The sequence below is a fragment of the Scyliorhinus canicula genome, chromosome 6 (assembly GCF_902713615.1).
Source record: "Scyliorhinus canicula chromosome 6, sScyCan1.1, whole genome shotgun sequence".
Classification (NCBI taxonomy): Eukaryota; Metazoa; Chordata; class Chondrichthyes; order Carcharhiniformes; family Scyliorhinidae; genus Scyliorhinus; species Scyliorhinus canicula.
Window position 1 is genome coordinate 9,171,657 of NC_052151.1, and position 16,354 is coordinate 9,188,010.

The following is a 16,354-nucleotide window of genomic DNA, read 5'->3' on the forward strand; positions in this document are numbered from 1 at the left end:
TGCACCTGTAAACCAACTTTTTGCGACTCATGCACTAGCACACCCAGGTCTCTCTGCACAGCAGCATGTTTTAATATTTTTTTCATTTAAATAATAATCCCTTTTGCTGTTATTCCTACCAAAATGGATAACCTCACATTTGTCAACATTGTATTCCATCTACCAGACCCTCGCCCATTCACTTAACCTATCCAAATCCCTCTGCAGACTTCCGGTATCCTCTGCACTTTTTGCTTTACCACTCATCTTAGTGTCGTCTGCAAACCTGGGCGCATTGCCCTTGGTCCCCAACTCCAAATCATCTATGTAAATTGTGAACAATTGTGAGCCCAACATTGATCCCTGAGGGACACCACTAGGTACTGATTGCCAACCAGAGAAACACCCATTAATCCCCACTCTTTGCTTTCTATTAATTAACCAATCCTCTATCCATGCTACTACTTTACCATTAATGCCATGCATCTTTATCTTATGCAGCAACTTTTTGTGTGGCACCTTGTCAAAGGCTTTCTGGAAATCCAGATATACCACACCCATTGGCTCCCCGTTATCTACTGCACTGGTAATGTCCTCAAAATATTCCACTAAATTAGTTAGGCATGACCTGCCCTTTATGAACCCATGCTGCTTCTGCCCAATGGGACAATACTTCTTACTGTGCTCACCCCAGTCCAACACCGGCATCTCCACATCAATATTATATTGGATAACTTTATGAGCCAAATCCAACAGATAGTTACCATGCACAGGTTATTTGTCCACAGTTGGGAAAACAATCTTCAGTTTCAGAGAAGGCTAAATCTTCTCAATTCAAATGTTGCATTTTAACCGGCTGTGCTTTTAGCAATAGCTTGTTTTCAGGGGAGACTGTTTTCTGCAGTTGGGTGTGGCAGTGATGGTAGCTGCCTCTACTGTGTCCCTTTCTCCAATTATTGTGCTCTGGCCATATTATTCATTTCCTTTGATGTTACCCACCCTGTGGACCTGGCCTTTTAGTACGAAAGTACCAATTCCCTTTGAAGTTACCTCTTCCATACCCGATTGTTTTCCTCCAGTCACATAGGTAAAGACTTACTTTTATCACTGGCATGTTATTCGCATATCAAAACCCCTTTCAGACAACTGCCCGAATCAATTTCTCTTTTTATTTTATTTTATTTTATTCCAATTTCATTTTTTAAATCTTAATTTTCTCTAATTCTTAATTTTTAAAAATTACTTTATCAGAGTTGCAAAGCCAGAGCTCAGAGTGGGGACCGGGGCAAACCCCTAATCCAGTTCCTTGTAGGCTCAAAAAAACAATTCAAATTGAATCCAATTCATGGTCCCCACGAGAGACATGCCAGATCCAGGCATTAAACATACCTCATGCTCAACTCAGCCAAAAATGCATTTGTTCTCATGCCAAAAACACTTTTAATGTTTAGATTGTTTAACATGTACTATGTTTACCTGGAGACACATTGGCTGGAATCTTGTGCCGCTACTGGCAGTGAGAAATGAGGTGGTATGAAATTGAGGAATGTACAGTTGTGGCAGACTGAAGGTGAATTGAACTTCCCACTGGTAATCAGTGGGAATCTATTTGCAGAGCATGTCATGCACAGACATTAAGGCGTTATTTCACCAGATGAAATGGTAATTTTGCAAGTGAGAAATATGGGGATTCAGATTCAGTGTCCAGACAGAATGCTGCAACAAGCTTTTCAGAGTACAGGTCAAGGATGGAGATGTTCACAGTGAGGTGGGGATCTGGTTATGGTCGATGTAAAGTATAGGCCTCACCATTGATCAGTTGTTCTTCAGCTCAGGAGGGAAGTCTTCCTGCTGCTATCAACTGTGGGGCTACTCATTGTCTGCTCTGAGGTCATCCAGGGGAGAGGGGTCATGGGGTTGGGGGGGCAGAAGATCAGCAGCTGGGAGTTCAGGATATTCAGGGGAAATAAAGTCAATAAGGTTACAGCAGCAGCTATATTCTCAAGGCATCAGACCATTCAGCCAGACTGACTATGCTGGATTCCAGTGACTGAATGCCTGCCCAGGTGCCCTTTCAATATGGCGTCCAGACCTTTGACCCCGAGGTACAGAAGGATCATCGACTTGCTACCCACGTCCACTGCGGTCCACTGTACTGTACTGATACTGATTTGTCAGGCACCTCATCCATGAATTCTGGCTGCTGCATCATCACACATGGCCAGCCATCCCACCTATGAGTCTAAGTCCTGTGCACCCCGGTTCCTGTTGTTTGGTCACACTTCACTAAGACAAGATTCTGGCTATTGTGTTTTACAGATTCCACTGTTTAACAACATTCTTTTTTTTCCACTTTGAATTGACATAATTTCCAATTCATTTCTCCCCATCTCTTGTATTGTAGGTTGGTGGGAGATGTGTTATTGGCAACTGGATTTCTATCATACAGTGGTCCCTTCAATCAAACATTCCGGGATATACTGCTGAGAGTAATCTGGGAAGCAGAGCTCCAGAGAAGGAGGATTCCATATACGGATAATTTGAACATTATCGCCTTTTTGGTGGACCAAGCTATGGTGAGACTGGTTCAGATTTCTATCTGTTCAGTTTCCCCAGCAATTAGCTGACACAACGTCATTTTTGTATATCTCCACAACATGTGCTTTGAATTAATACGTTTCTGTCTTGTTTATATGTTTATAGCTATCATGTCAAACTTACAGGGTGGAATTTTATAATTTTCCTGCAGTGTGGTTTACACTGCCCATCCCTCCCAAAGGCTGCATTTTCCATTGTATTGTTAGGGACTTAGTCAAAAATAATTGAAGGGGTGGCTCCCATGACGTAATGCTGCTGGGGCAAGCTCTGACTGAGTCCGCCCACCAGCAACTTAGTTTTTTAAAGATCTGGGCGCCATTTCTAAATGTCCTCCCGGTACACGAAAGTAAAAATAAAAAACAACCCTGAAACCTCCCTCTCCCATGTAACACCCCCTGCCGAGCATGTCCCTTGGCACTGCCCCCAGCATTCTATGCCCGACAGTGGCAGGGGACAGTGCCAGGAGGCAGTGCCCAGATACTGCTTGGGCATGATCCTCTCCCCCATGAGAAGTAAGCTGAGTTGAGCTCCTCTGGTGAGTTCTACCCACTTGAGATACCCTCAATTACGACACAGGAGAGAAGATTGGAAATTCAAAGGCTTTAATTACCAGAGAACCGGACAGCTGCCGAGAAGTGTGGTCACAGCATGCAGCCCAGTGAGCATCACCTTATATACCATTTCCTGGGGGCAGAGCCAGAGGCGGAGTCCCCCAGGGTTCCAAGCCCGGTCTTAAAGGGCCAATGTATTAAAGGCAAGGTACAGTTACAGCAGTTACCAATACCATTCATCACACCACTATTACATGCTGCGAGAGACCAGTCGTGATTCACGTCAAGGTGTCCTCATGCTGACGTGAATAAATAATCTAGCAGATAGTTGATTGTCAGGTGTAGAGGCCTGATAATTAGATTGAAATTTATTCCAATACGGTCCCTGATGTTAAACATTGGAAATCCCCTCTATCACTGGCATGGGGCGGGGTGGGGGGCGGCGGTGGAACAAAGGCACCGTGCCTTTAGTTGGCGTGAAACACCATTTGGCCATCTTGCATGATCCAGGTGCCCCCTATGCTGTTAAAAGGGGCTGGTTTAGCTCGGTGGGCTAGACAGCTGGTTTGTGATGCAAAACAAGGCCAGCAGTGCGGGTTCAATTCCCGTACCAGCTGATAATTCTGAATTTTCCCTCTGTGTACCTGAACAGGAGCCAGAATGTGGTGACTAGGGGCTTTTTACAGTAACTTCACTGCAGTGTTGATGTAAGCCTACTTGTGACGATAAAGACTATTTATTTATTTATTTTCTGCTCCTGTTGCTGATCCCGCCTGGTGTAAACAAGAGCAGAAACCTCTCACAGAATCATAGAAAGTTCACAGCACAGGAAGAGGCCACTTGGCCCATCATGTCTGCGCTGACTGAAAAATGAGCCACCCAGCCTTATCATACCTTCTAGCTTTTGGTCCTTTACCCTGGAGGTTACATCAGGGGAGGCAGTGGGATAGTGGTATTATCACTGGCCTAGTAATCCAGCGACCCAGAGTCATGCTCTGGGGACCTGGGTTCGATTCCCACCATGGCAGATGGTGAAATTTGAAGTCAATAAAAGAAAATCTGGAATTAAAAAGAATAAGGATTACCATGAAACCATTGTTGATTGTTGTAAAAACCCATGTGGTTCACTCCTGTCCTTTAGGGAAAGAAATCTGTCGTCCTTACCTGGTCTGGCCTACATTTGACTCCAGATCTAAATATGACTGCATGAATCTTCAGAGAGTTGTGAACACCACCCAGTCCATCACACAAACCTGCCTTCCATCCATTGACTCCATCTACACCTCCTGCTGCCATGGGAAAGCGGGCAGCATAATCAAAGACCCCTCCCACCCGGCTTATTCACTCTTCCAACTTCTTTCATCGGGTAGGAGATACAAAAGTCTGAGAACACACACAAACAGATTCAAAAACTGCCTTTTCCCCGCTGTTACCAGACTTTTAAATGACCCTCTTATGGACTGATCTGACAACACTCTGCTTCATCCGATGCCAGTGTCTAGGTATTTAAATTGTGTACCTTGTGTTGCCTCATTATGTATTTTCTTTTTCTTTTCGTTTACTTTCATGTACTAAATGATCTGTTTGAGCTGTTCACAGAAAAATACTTTTCACAGTACCTCGGTACACATGACAACAAACAAAATCCAAATCCAAAGATCCACAGCAATGTGGCTGACATCTTAAAAGCCCTCCATAATGGGCGATAAATGGTGGCCCAGCCAGCGACGCCCCCATTCCGTAAACAAATTTTTAAAAAACTTGAAGTTCATATCCACACAACTTTTAAATCAGTCAAGAGTTTCTGCCTCTACTACTCTCTCAGACAGCAAGTTCCAGACTTTGCGGAAAAATCATTCCTTATCTCCCCTTTAATCTTTCTACTGATAATTTGAAATCTATGTCCCTCAGTCACAGGCCTCTCTGCTAAAATAAGTGGAAACTTCCAATCCACTCTATCCGGGCCGGTCAACATTTTATATTGCTCAATCAAATCTCCCCTCAGCCTCCTGTGTTCCATGGAGAACAACCTCACCTTATCCAATCTTCTCTTGTAGCTAGAATTTTCCAGTCCTGGCTACATCCTTGTAAATCTCCTCTGATCCTCTCTAATGCAATGACATCCTTTCTGTAATGAGGGGACCAGAACTGCACACAGTACTTCACTAACTTGTAGCCTAACTGATGTTGGATACACTTCCAACATAACTTATATTCTATGCCTCAACCAATAAATGAAAGGGTTCCATATGCCTTCTTAATCACCTTATCGACCTGGCCTGTTATCTTTAGTGATCTGTGGACATTTACTCAAAGGTCTCTTACTTCCTCTGCTCCTCTCAGTATCCTCCCATTTAATGTGTGCCTTTGCCTTGTTTGCATCAAATGCATTACCTCACATTTCTCTATATTGAATTCCATTCACCACCTGCTTAGACCATTGGTATCTTCCTGCAGTCGGCAACAATCGTCCTCACTGTCAACCTCACAAGACAATTCTTGTGTCATATGAACAAGGAGCAAGAGATCACCGTTCAGCCCTTGCGTCTGCTCTGCCATTTAATAAGATCATGACTGATCTGATAATAATGTCAAATCTGCATCCCCCTCTCTCAGATCATCTATAACCCCCCATTGCAACCACCACCACCCCCCCCCCCCCCCCCCCCCACCACCCAGACCCCAATAACCTATCACCCCCGTGCTTACCCAGAATCCTGTTACAACACTCTGGGCTAGTGCCCAATCAATTTCAGCCCCAATTGTCCCAGAGTCACAACACTAGTGAATTAACCAACAATTTTTGTAACAGTACCCAAAGGGCAGGATTCTCCGTTGCCGGATGGCGAAATCCAGAATGGTGATTGGGCGGATAATGGCTCCCAACGCCAAAATCGTGGCAGGCGCAGCTTTGATGCCAGGTCACAATGTTCTGCCTCCTCCAAAGTGGTAACATCAAGACATGTGCCGCGCAACCCTGTTCGAATATCATTATCAGGCCCATCCGCGATGTTCCGCCTCCGATGGGCCAAGTTTCCGACAGCGCGGGCCAAGTGTGGGTTTAACAGTTGTGAGCCTGGCGTGGCGGCTGCGAAGAGAAAGAGAGGGCGTGTGGATAGTGTCCAGCACCACCATACTTTGCCGCGAGCCGTGCCACTGACCGGGGTGCTTCTGCCAGGGCTGGGGGAAGTAGTGAGGAGCGGCCAGGAGGTGGGCTGTGGGGTCGGGGTAGATGGGTACGCGGTCCAGCACAATCAGCGCCATCTTTTCCGATGAAATCGGTGAATGTGGGGGGGGGTGTAGGCATATGCGCGGCAGCAGCTTGTCAGCCTTGCGCGTGTCCAGCACAGACCCGGCGATTCTTCCATCGTTCTCCGCATGTTCCGCCGGTGCTAGCCCCTCACCGGTAGCGGAATCGGTGTGGGTATGGTGCCGATTTTTCCGTTGTGAAACACCACGGATCCTCCGATGGCTTCAGCACTTAGACGCAGGAACAGAGAATCCAGCCGAAAGCCTTTGGTCCTTGGCTGCTGACAGTCACCAAACAAGTTCAAACACAATAACTGTTTATTTATGACAAGAATAATGATGAAATACATGTAGATTCAGTTGGTCCAATATTAATAAGTACTTAAATCCTAATGTAACTTGCCTCCCTGTCCTCTATATACACACACACACACACAAACTCCTCAATCAATTGAGGGGTGAAAAAAGGGAAAAACTTGGAAGTGAAAGAGAAAGGAGTCTTTGCTTCTGATTATGGTTCCTAACAGGCTTCCTCCACAGTAAGCTTGTAGATTATAGTCTTTGTGTTGCAGCCTGTACTCACAATTTTCCCGAAGAGACAGAGTCCCTGTTTCATCAAACTTTGCATTCAGTTTGTGGCCTGCCTTCAGGTCCTGTTTCATTAAATACAGAACAGGTAGCAGGAAGTAGGCTTGTGCAATGAAGTTACTGTGAAAATCCCCTAGTCGCCACATTCTGGTGCATGTTCGGGTTAGGGAGAACTTAGAATGTCCAATTCACCTAACAAGCATGCCTTTTGGGACTTGTGGGAGGAAACTGGAGCACCCGGAGGAAACTCAGGCAGACAGTGGGAGAATGTGCAGACTTTGCACAGACAGTGACCCAAGCTGGGAATCGAACCTGGGATCCTGGCGCTGTGAAGCAACAGTGCTAACCACTGTACTATCATGCCACCCTACGTTGCTAGCTTTACCAAGGTAGCGGGACATATAGACAGAGTCAATGGACAGAAGGCGGGTTTGTGTGATGGACTGGGCTGTGTTCATTAGTCTGTGTAGTTTCTTATGGTCTTGGGCCGAGCAGTAGCCATACCAGGCTGTGATGCAGCCAAATAGGATGCTTTCTGTGGAGCATTTGTAAAAATTGGTAAGAGTCAATATGGACATGCCAATTTCCTTCGTTTCCGACAGGAATTGAACCGCTTCTCATGCCGAAAGTGATACTTTGGGTGCGATCCACTGGCTCTCGTTTGAGCGCAGTGCGGCCGGTGGATGCTGGAGGAGGCCTCCCATGGGTTTACGTGCAGCCTTCACGCCTCGTGGGATCTACCCATTCCCGCAGGGTGACTGAGTCAGAATTATGCCTTAAAGGGTCGTGACCAAATGATTTTAAACCGACTTCAGCGAGCTTACCCGACCTCCCGGGGTCTAGCGTCAAAGCATTATAGATCGGAGTTATAGAGACGTGGTCACACCCAAGGTGTAGGCAGACAGTTGGGTGATCGCTAGAAAGGGCAAGCAGTCAGCGCAGGAATCCCTTGTGGCTGTCCCCCTCTCTAACAGGTATACCGTTTTGGATACTGTTGAGGCGGATAGCCTATCAGGGGAAAACAACAGCAACCAGAACAGTGGCACCACAACTGGCTCTGTTGCTCAGCAGTGGAGGGCAAAGTGCAGGAGAGCGATATTTATAGGGGACTCTATAGTAAGGGCCACAGATAGGCACTTCTGTGGATGGGAAAGAGCCTCCAGGATGATATGTTGCTCCTGGCGCAGGGTCAAGGGTGTCTCTGAATGAACATAGGACATCCTGAAGGGGGAGGGTGAACAGCCAGAGATCATAGTACACATAGGTATCAATGACATAGGCAGGAAGAGTGATGAGGTCCTGTAGAAGCAGTTCAGGGAGTTAGGCAATAAGATAAAAAGATCTCTCGGGTTGTAATCTCAGGATTATTCCCTGTGCCATGTGCCAGTGAGGCCAGAAATAGGAGGATAGTACAGCCAAATATGTGGCTAAACTGGTGGTGCAGGAGGGAGGGTTTCAGATTTCTGGATCATTGGGATCTCTTCCTGGGCAGCTGTGACCTGTACAAAAAGGACAGGTTGCATCTAAACTGAAGGGGCACCAATATCCTGGCAGGGAGGTTTGCTAGTGTCACTCGGGAGGATTTAAACTAGTATGGCAGGGGGGTGGGAACCAGTGTTAGCTTAGAAGGTGTAATAACTGAAGGGGAAATAGAGAACAAAAATAAGGGAACAACATCACCCTGTCTGTTCAAACACAGTGGTTTGAAGTGTATTTGTTTCAACGCCAGAAGTTAGCTCATTGGGCTAAATCGCAGGCTTTGAAAGCAGACCAAGGCAAGCCAGCAGCACGGTTCGATTCCCATAACAGCCTCCCCGAACAGGCGCCGGAATGTAGCGACTAGGGGCTTTCACAGTAACTTCATTGAAGCCTACTCATGACAATAAGCGACTTTGTTGCTCGTTCTGGGTGAGTGTGCTTAACACTCAATTTGGCTCTGTTTCTTTACTTAGCTCTGGAGTCCCCAGGTATCGTTAAGATACCACCACAAGTTTCAAGGTGAAGTTCAAAGCAATAAAACCATACACCAATTAGTAAGTTCAAACAACTGACTTTTTTATAATACAATTATAAAACTACCCATGCACACGCTAAGAGGATTAAACTATTCCTACCGCTAAATAAACAAATACTTATCTCGAAGGAACTGCCGGATCGGGGGGGGCAAGGCCTCTTGCTCTGCTCTGGTCTGCAGATTTCAGGTTGGTACAAGTTAAAAAGGGGGTCAGGAGTGTCTATCTCTGGTAGTGATCGTTGTGAGACACTTATTTGCTGGCGGCTGCTGTCCCAAACCTCTCCTCTCTCTCGTTCAAGGTCTTCTTGGCAAAAGCTGGTCGAGGTGCTGGTCCACAGAGGAGGGCTGGTCAAGGAGAGAGGAGGGCTGGACAAGAAGAACGAACTAAGTGTGGGACCTGTCTTTTATAGGTCCCAGGGATCCACGCCCCTTTGGGCGGACCCTTCTACCTGCTCGGAATCGATTGGGTCCCTTCCCAATCGATATGTTTGAATCCTCCCAATACTGAGGCTGTTCTTTGGCTACTGGGCGGGCTTTCAGGTTCTTTGTCTTCGAACCCCGCTGGAGCCGGGGTGTCTGGTATCCTTTACAATGTTGCAGTTACTTCCCCATTTGTGTCCATTGTCTCTGGGATCGTTCCATTAATATGCTAATTATCCTGGAGATTGCCTCATTAGTATGCAGAATGTTCATTTCGGTGCTGTCTGCTCTCTTAGCAGACAGAATCCACATTTGCTTGGTGCAGCCTGCTGGTGCTGCAAACATTGTCCATTTTAACCTGTAAGCTTTGTGTTACTCCATTTTGTATTTAGGGAATGGCCAACCTCGGTGGCTACACTCCCTACTTGTGATCCTCATGAGAAATCATGAATGATCACCTAAGTACGGTGTCTTTGGGTCCCCTGACCTCAGCGAGTTACATGGCTCCTATTCTTTCCTCAACTATGGCAAAAAAAAATTTAACTAACACTTTCTGATTGCCGCTATGTCAAAGGGGACATGCATTACCAATTGGAATCGAGAAATTCTAACTATCTCAATAAACTACTCTCATCTCATATTTAAACATTCTACAACACTCTAAACCCTTACTCATTCATACAACAGCACCTTTACATTTCATTTTCTGACTCGGCAGTCGAGCGCAGAACATTATAATACATCCGCAAAAGTCTTTATTTACAGATCGTATCAAAATTAAATCCTTTATTATACGTCAAGGGGTTGGGGGGATTATACTCTGTACACTGTTGAGGCACGGGAGCGGTGGGCTCTCCTTCTCCATTTCCTCATCCTGAGGGTTTGGACTATAATACATCGGACTGCAATCACCAAAAGTGATTCTGTTACATTTGACAAGGAGTACCATGTCAGAAATCTGGTACACCAGGGCGGGGTACTATTACCATTGACTGGGCTGGGGGTGGTCTGGGTTTGGGAGAAGTTAGCAAACGTTGTACTGTGGGAAAGGGGGTCCGCGTCCACGCGAAACCACACAGATGCCACAATCGCTAAAAACATAGCAATCCGAGTGCTCTTCATCTTCTCTGTCTCTTCTTTCCTGGGATCTTGCTGTGGTGTTGCTTCGGTTCCTTTCCGAACGTCCGAAAGCTAAGGGGTCAAGCATATTATCTGTTAGTGTTCAGCTTAATACCTTGACTTTAAGTATATCTGTCCTCTTGTTCCAATTTTCCCTTTATGATAGTCACCTCCATGTGACTCTCTCATTTTTTTTTCAAAAACGGATTTAGGACCAGACATATACTTATCTTAAACCAGTGCGAGCCGTCTCGCAGAGTGTCGCAATTTACCATCCCAAAGTGTTCCTGGATGTAAATGGCATATGGCATGGCAGCCGAAGGGCTACCTTAAACAAAAATGAAACCAAGTTTTAGAAACGAAAGGTCGAATGAGTTGCGTATGGGCCGCGACGGGTAAGAGTTGAATGGGATCCCCGGGTAGGGCGTGCTGTGCTGTACCCGAGCTTAGCTGACCAGAGGGGTGGTCCTCAGACAGGGCGGGTCCTCAATGCCGTTTCTCCACTGCCTGAGCAACCTGAAATGAACGGGCAAGAATGTAGTCGTAGTGGAATTGCAGCCTCTAATCCCAGAATAGAGGGGCACCAAAAAAAAGGGGAGGAGCCAAGATGCTCCTAGTGAAACGTTGAGCTGGGCTCCAGACATTTCAGCTGAGTCAAGTTCTCAGAAATATCTGCGGACAAACTAAAGTGCATGTGAGGTGGTCACAAGCTGTTCAGCTGAAAAGTAAGTGGCCAATCTCCAAATTAAACATTTAACATACATACAAACATTCAAACATACAAACATAACCGACATGCGTGCAGGTTCCATCAGAAAGGACAGCGCTTCTCTCAAGCGGTTCCTCTTTTTACATCATCTGGACACCTCACTTCTCTTCATTCCCTGCAAACAGGGTCACAAAGGGGTTGCCGTGTCGGGAGTCAGACATTAAGGCATCCTCTTCTCCCGGATCCCATACCCTTGTATGGATCAGGCATGCAATTTTCGCATTGTGTGACCGGGGGTCACTCTCGTCATTGCGGAAAAGTCGCCAAGAATTGTCCCTGTGTCAAATCGTGGGGTCTAAAATTGAAGGAGCGTGGTCGGGGTCATCAGTGTTGGGTGGTGGGTTTGGGTGTGGGTCTGGATATTTAATGTAGGTGATCTCCATGGGGTCACTGGAGTCGGGGTCGAAGTCGCTGAAGTGGGGGCTGTAGGGTGGAGTGCTGTGGCTGTCCTCAGTCTCACAATCACTGTCACTGTCTCTGCTGTGGCAGCTTGTGGGCGTTCCGGGGCGTGGTTTGGAGTCAGTGGGCGGAGTCGAGGATGAGTCCAATGAGGAACTGGTCTGTGAGGGGGAGGGTGGAAATGTGTCTCTTGTGGGCGGAGCGAGGTGTTCTGTTGCGTCTAGCAGGACATGGTGTGAGTGGTTTGACTGTGTTCCGTAAGCCTTTAGCTGGTTAATGTGAAACCACGCAGTCTTACCGTTGGGGTACTTTATCCTATATACCGAGGGGCTGATTTTGTCTGAAATGGAGTACGGGCCGGAAAATTTTGGAGCCAAAAACGTGCTGGGGTTATAAACAGATAGCATAACCTATTGCCCAACCTGAAACTCTGTGGGGAGGACATTTTTGTTGAAACAGGCCTTGCTCTGTTACCGCCTTTTACCCAATTTTACTGCGGCTGCTAACTGTGCAGACCTTACAGTCTCAACTAATTGTTTAACTGCTTTCTCGTGTGTGAGGGCCGTCACTTCTGGGCTGGTCATGTCGAGTCCTAAAAGGAATTCTGATCCTTTCATAGGGCGTCCGGTCATGAGTGTGTGTGGGGTGAAACCTGTAGATGATGAAACTGTATTTCGTATGAACATTAGAGCGAATGGGAGCACTGAATTCCATGTCGAATTGTTCTCCTGTACCATATTTCTAAGGGTCAATTTTAGAGTCCGATTCATGCATTCCACTATCCCGCTTGACTGGGGGTGATACGCAATGTGAAAGTTCTGCTTGATTCCGAATATGGTCAGGACGTTCTTCATGACCCGTCCTGTGAAATGAGATCCCTGATCTGATTCTATACTTCTTGGGAGACCCCATCTCGTAAAGATGTGGTGGGTCAGGATCTTTGCAGCTGTCTTTGCTGTGTTGGTGCGTGAAGGGAACGCCTCTACCCATTTGGTAAAGGTATCTATGACCACCAGAACATATTTATAGCCATTCCTGCAAGGGGGCAATGGACCTATAAAATTGATCTGGAGGTTTGTCCAGGGGCCATTAACGGGGCGAGTGTGGCTGAGTTGTGTTTCTTTGAATACCTCTCCGGGTTATTCTGCGCACAAATTAAACAATTCTCTATATAGTGGGTAACATCTTGTCTTAAGTTGGGCCATCAACAGAGTTGTCTAAGGTGTGTTGTGGTAGGGTCGATCCCTTTGTGTCCATGACTATCATGGAACAAGGCAATCATTTGATTCCTGTCCTGTTCAGGAACCACATACAATTTATCTTTTATGATCACACCCTCATGTGTGGTCAAAGCGTGTTTGAATTTATCGTACTGGGCCACAAAGTTTCCTTTAAAAATCTCCGGAGATTTTCGTCCTGCTTCTGTGCCTGTACTAAATGTTCTATCTCTGTCTGTGAGACCTGAACTGCACTCACAGGGGTGCTAGCTGGTGCGCTAGCTAGGGGTGTCCAAAAGTGACCTCGCCTGGAACCTGCTTTTGCCAATGCGCCGGCTTTTACATTTCCAGGGGGGGATGACCTATGGTGACTTCTAACTTTGATATTGCCATATGTCCTATCCTTTGCCTTCTCTAGGATATGGCGGAGTAATGGGGCTGATGGAAAGGGCTTCCCGTCTGCGGAGACAAAACCTCTTGTCCTCCACAGGGGTAGAAAATCTGTCAAACTGTTACAGACATATAAACTGTCCAAATATATGTCTGCTGGGCTGGGGAACGAATCTGGGTGGTCCACTATATAAGCAATGGCCGCGAGCTCTGTTGCCTGCGCGCCTAAGTGACCTGGTAACTTTAACGCTATCTCCTCTAGTGCGCGTCCCTGTGCATCCTCAACATAAATCCCGCATCCAGTGATGCGTTCTCCATCTAAAACTGTGGATGAACCGTCCACATATATCTTCAGTGTGGCACACGTGCCTGTGCGCTGGGGGCTCTGGCTTGAATTCCCTATCTTCCTGGGGGGCGTTTTAGCAATGAATGGTCCCGTGTTGTGTAGGGGTGCTACTATTTCACAATCATTAGGTTGTCCTGGATACTGAAGGTTGTCCGCTAAAAATGTGTGTGTTTTGGTCCGTTTAACTGTTATGTCCCGTCCTTGTAACAGTAGTGTCCACCTAGCTGCTCTTATCTGGCTCACTGAACCGTCCTTCAGTCAACGGTCTAAAAGTAACTGTGTGGGGGGGGTTCGGTCAAAATGGTGATGGGATTGAGTCCGGTAATGTACGAGAAGTACTGAACTGCCCAAAATACTGCTAGTAGGTGCCTCTCGCAGGCTGAAAATCCTTGTTCTACTGGGTCTAAAAGTCGGGAGGCATAACCCACTGGTCGTAGCTGCTCGTGCCGTTCCTGAAGGAGCACGGCCGAGAGGGTCAGATCTGTGCTCGCTACCTCTATTGCATAGGGGGAGAGCGGGTCTGGAACTTGTAGCTCTGGTGCTGCACTGAGGGCATTCTTTAACTCTTCCACAGCCTCTGTATGCTACGGAAGCCATTCCCATGGGGCTCCTTTCTTAAGGAGGTCTGAAAGTGTGGCTGCCTTGGTCGCAAAACCATCGATATGGTTCCGACAGTACCCAACCAGTCCTAAAAAATGACCGGAGGGCTGAAACATTCTGGGGAAGGGGCAATTTGACGATCGAGTCAATTCTTTTGAACTCGATCTCGCGTTTGCCGTGCATGATGACTGTACCCAAATACATCACTTGATTCTCCAATATTTGGGCCTTTCTGGGGTTAACTTTACATCCAATGTCTTGTAAAAGTCCCAGGAGTTCGGACAGAAGCGTGATGTGCTCTGCCTTGGTGTCTGTCTGCAGTAATAGGTCGTCCACATACTGTACCAGACATTCGGGTCGGGAAAATTTTGCTAATCCATTTGCCAGCTGTCGGTGGAAAATGGAGGGGGAGTTGTGGAATCCTTGTGAGAGGCATGTCCACGTATACTGCTGTCCTTTAAATGTGAAGACAAATTTGTACTGGCACGCCTTTGCCAATGGGATTGACCAAACGCCGTTGCTAATGTCCAATACCGTGAAATATTTGGAGTGGAGTCCCTGCTCGAGCATGGTCTCGGGACTTGTTGCTACCGTAGGGGCTACTGCTGGGGTTACTTTGTTGAGTTCCCGATAATCAATGGTCAGACGCCATGATCCGTCGGGCTTCCTGACTGGCCAAATAGGTGCATTATTAGTTGAGGCTACTGTCCTAAGTACACCCTGCTCTAATAAGCTCACTATAACCTTTCCAATTTCTCCCTCTGCTTCTAGGGGAAATCGGTACTGTCGCTGTGGTCTCGGGTCAGGTCCAGTAACTTGAATTCGTCCAGTCATTCTGCCGCAGTCGTGCCGGTGACTGGCAAATGCTGTCCTGTGTTTATTCAAAACTGCCCTAACCTGTTTGTCCGTGCTAAGCATGGTCGGGTCAAAACAATAGTCAACTACTGCGCTAATCCTGTTTGCATACTCTCCTACTGCGAGAGTTGCGGGTGCTCTGTCAGATTTTGCCATTCTCCAGACACTGATTTACTGGATCGAACGACAGGCTGTGGGCATTCATAAAGTCAATGCCCAGTATGTGTTCTGCTGTGCGGGGCAGATTAACTAGGACAACAGGGTGTCTGGTGGAGATGTTCCCTAGCTGAATTGATACAGGGGCTGTAATGTGTCCCTGCTGTGAGTGACCTGTAAATCCGCTGAGTGTAATTGTGGATATGGTGGGCCACGTGTTTGCCTGTGGAGTAGTGGAGGAATTAATGGTAGTGCGGGACCCTCCTGTGTCCCAAAGTAATTCCATGGGCTTCCCTCTAATCTTTGCTGTGACCACCGGCCTTCCGGATCGGTCCCAGAGGGTGTCACAGACCCAAGTGGGGGAGCCCGAACACCGTCAGTCCGTTCCGTCCACATTGGTCTGTCCTGACTGTGTCCCTATACTGTGGATAGGCTTTGCTTTGTTCCTGGTCAGAGTGCCTGTCTGCTGGCCTCTCGGAGATTTCTGTGGGCCGTTGCATTCCCTTGCAAAATGCCCTAACTGTCCATAGTTGTAACATTCCTGCGACTTCTGTGGGGGTCTGTTCTTTCCTTCGTTTACCCATGCGGGGTTTTGGTGCGCTCTTACTGCCTGTATATCTGCTGCAGCCTGAGCTTCTTCTGGGGTCTTTACTTTAACCTTGCCTTGGACGGATTGTTCCCAAGCGCGGGACAGTCTTTTCAAAACCCATTTTTCATTATGGGCCTCTTCTGAGGGGTCATAACTGCTGCAGACATTCTCTCCTGCATCTGTGGCGTGGGAGATTATGGTGCGGGTCCATTTAACCATATTATCGCGGGTTAAATGTGCTTGGTCTAAATCGCCAAAAACGGCAGTGAAATGGATCCACAGCCTTCCTGCGAATGCTGTGGGATGCTCTGTCATTTTCTGCCTACACTTATTTCGGCCTTCGACTGGGTCTCCTCTGTTGTAGCCTATCGTGTCTAAAATAGATGTATGCATCTCTTCGAGGGTGCCTCCTCCAACGTTCTGTGGGTCGGGGAGGGCTGCTACAACCGATGAGTCTAAACTCAAAACTGTGAGCTTCACTTGCTCTCGCTCATCCAGGCCGTACATGGTAGTCT

General features: G+C 47.1%; 1 protein-coding gene across 1 annotated transcript in view; it reads left to right on the forward strand.

Annotated features, from left to right (window-relative positions):
• Positions 1-16,354, forward strand: part of LOC119966923 (dynein heavy chain 8, axonemal-like) — a 1,786,259-nt gene that overhangs the window by 1,542,972 nt on the left and 226,933 nt on the right. Inside the window, exon 73 of the mRNA XM_038798881.1 lies at positions 2,384-2,555. Within this exon, the coding sequence (XP_038654809.1) occupies positions 2,384-2,555 (172 nt within the window). The remainder of the gene's footprint in view (positions 1-2,383; positions 2,556-16,354) is intronic.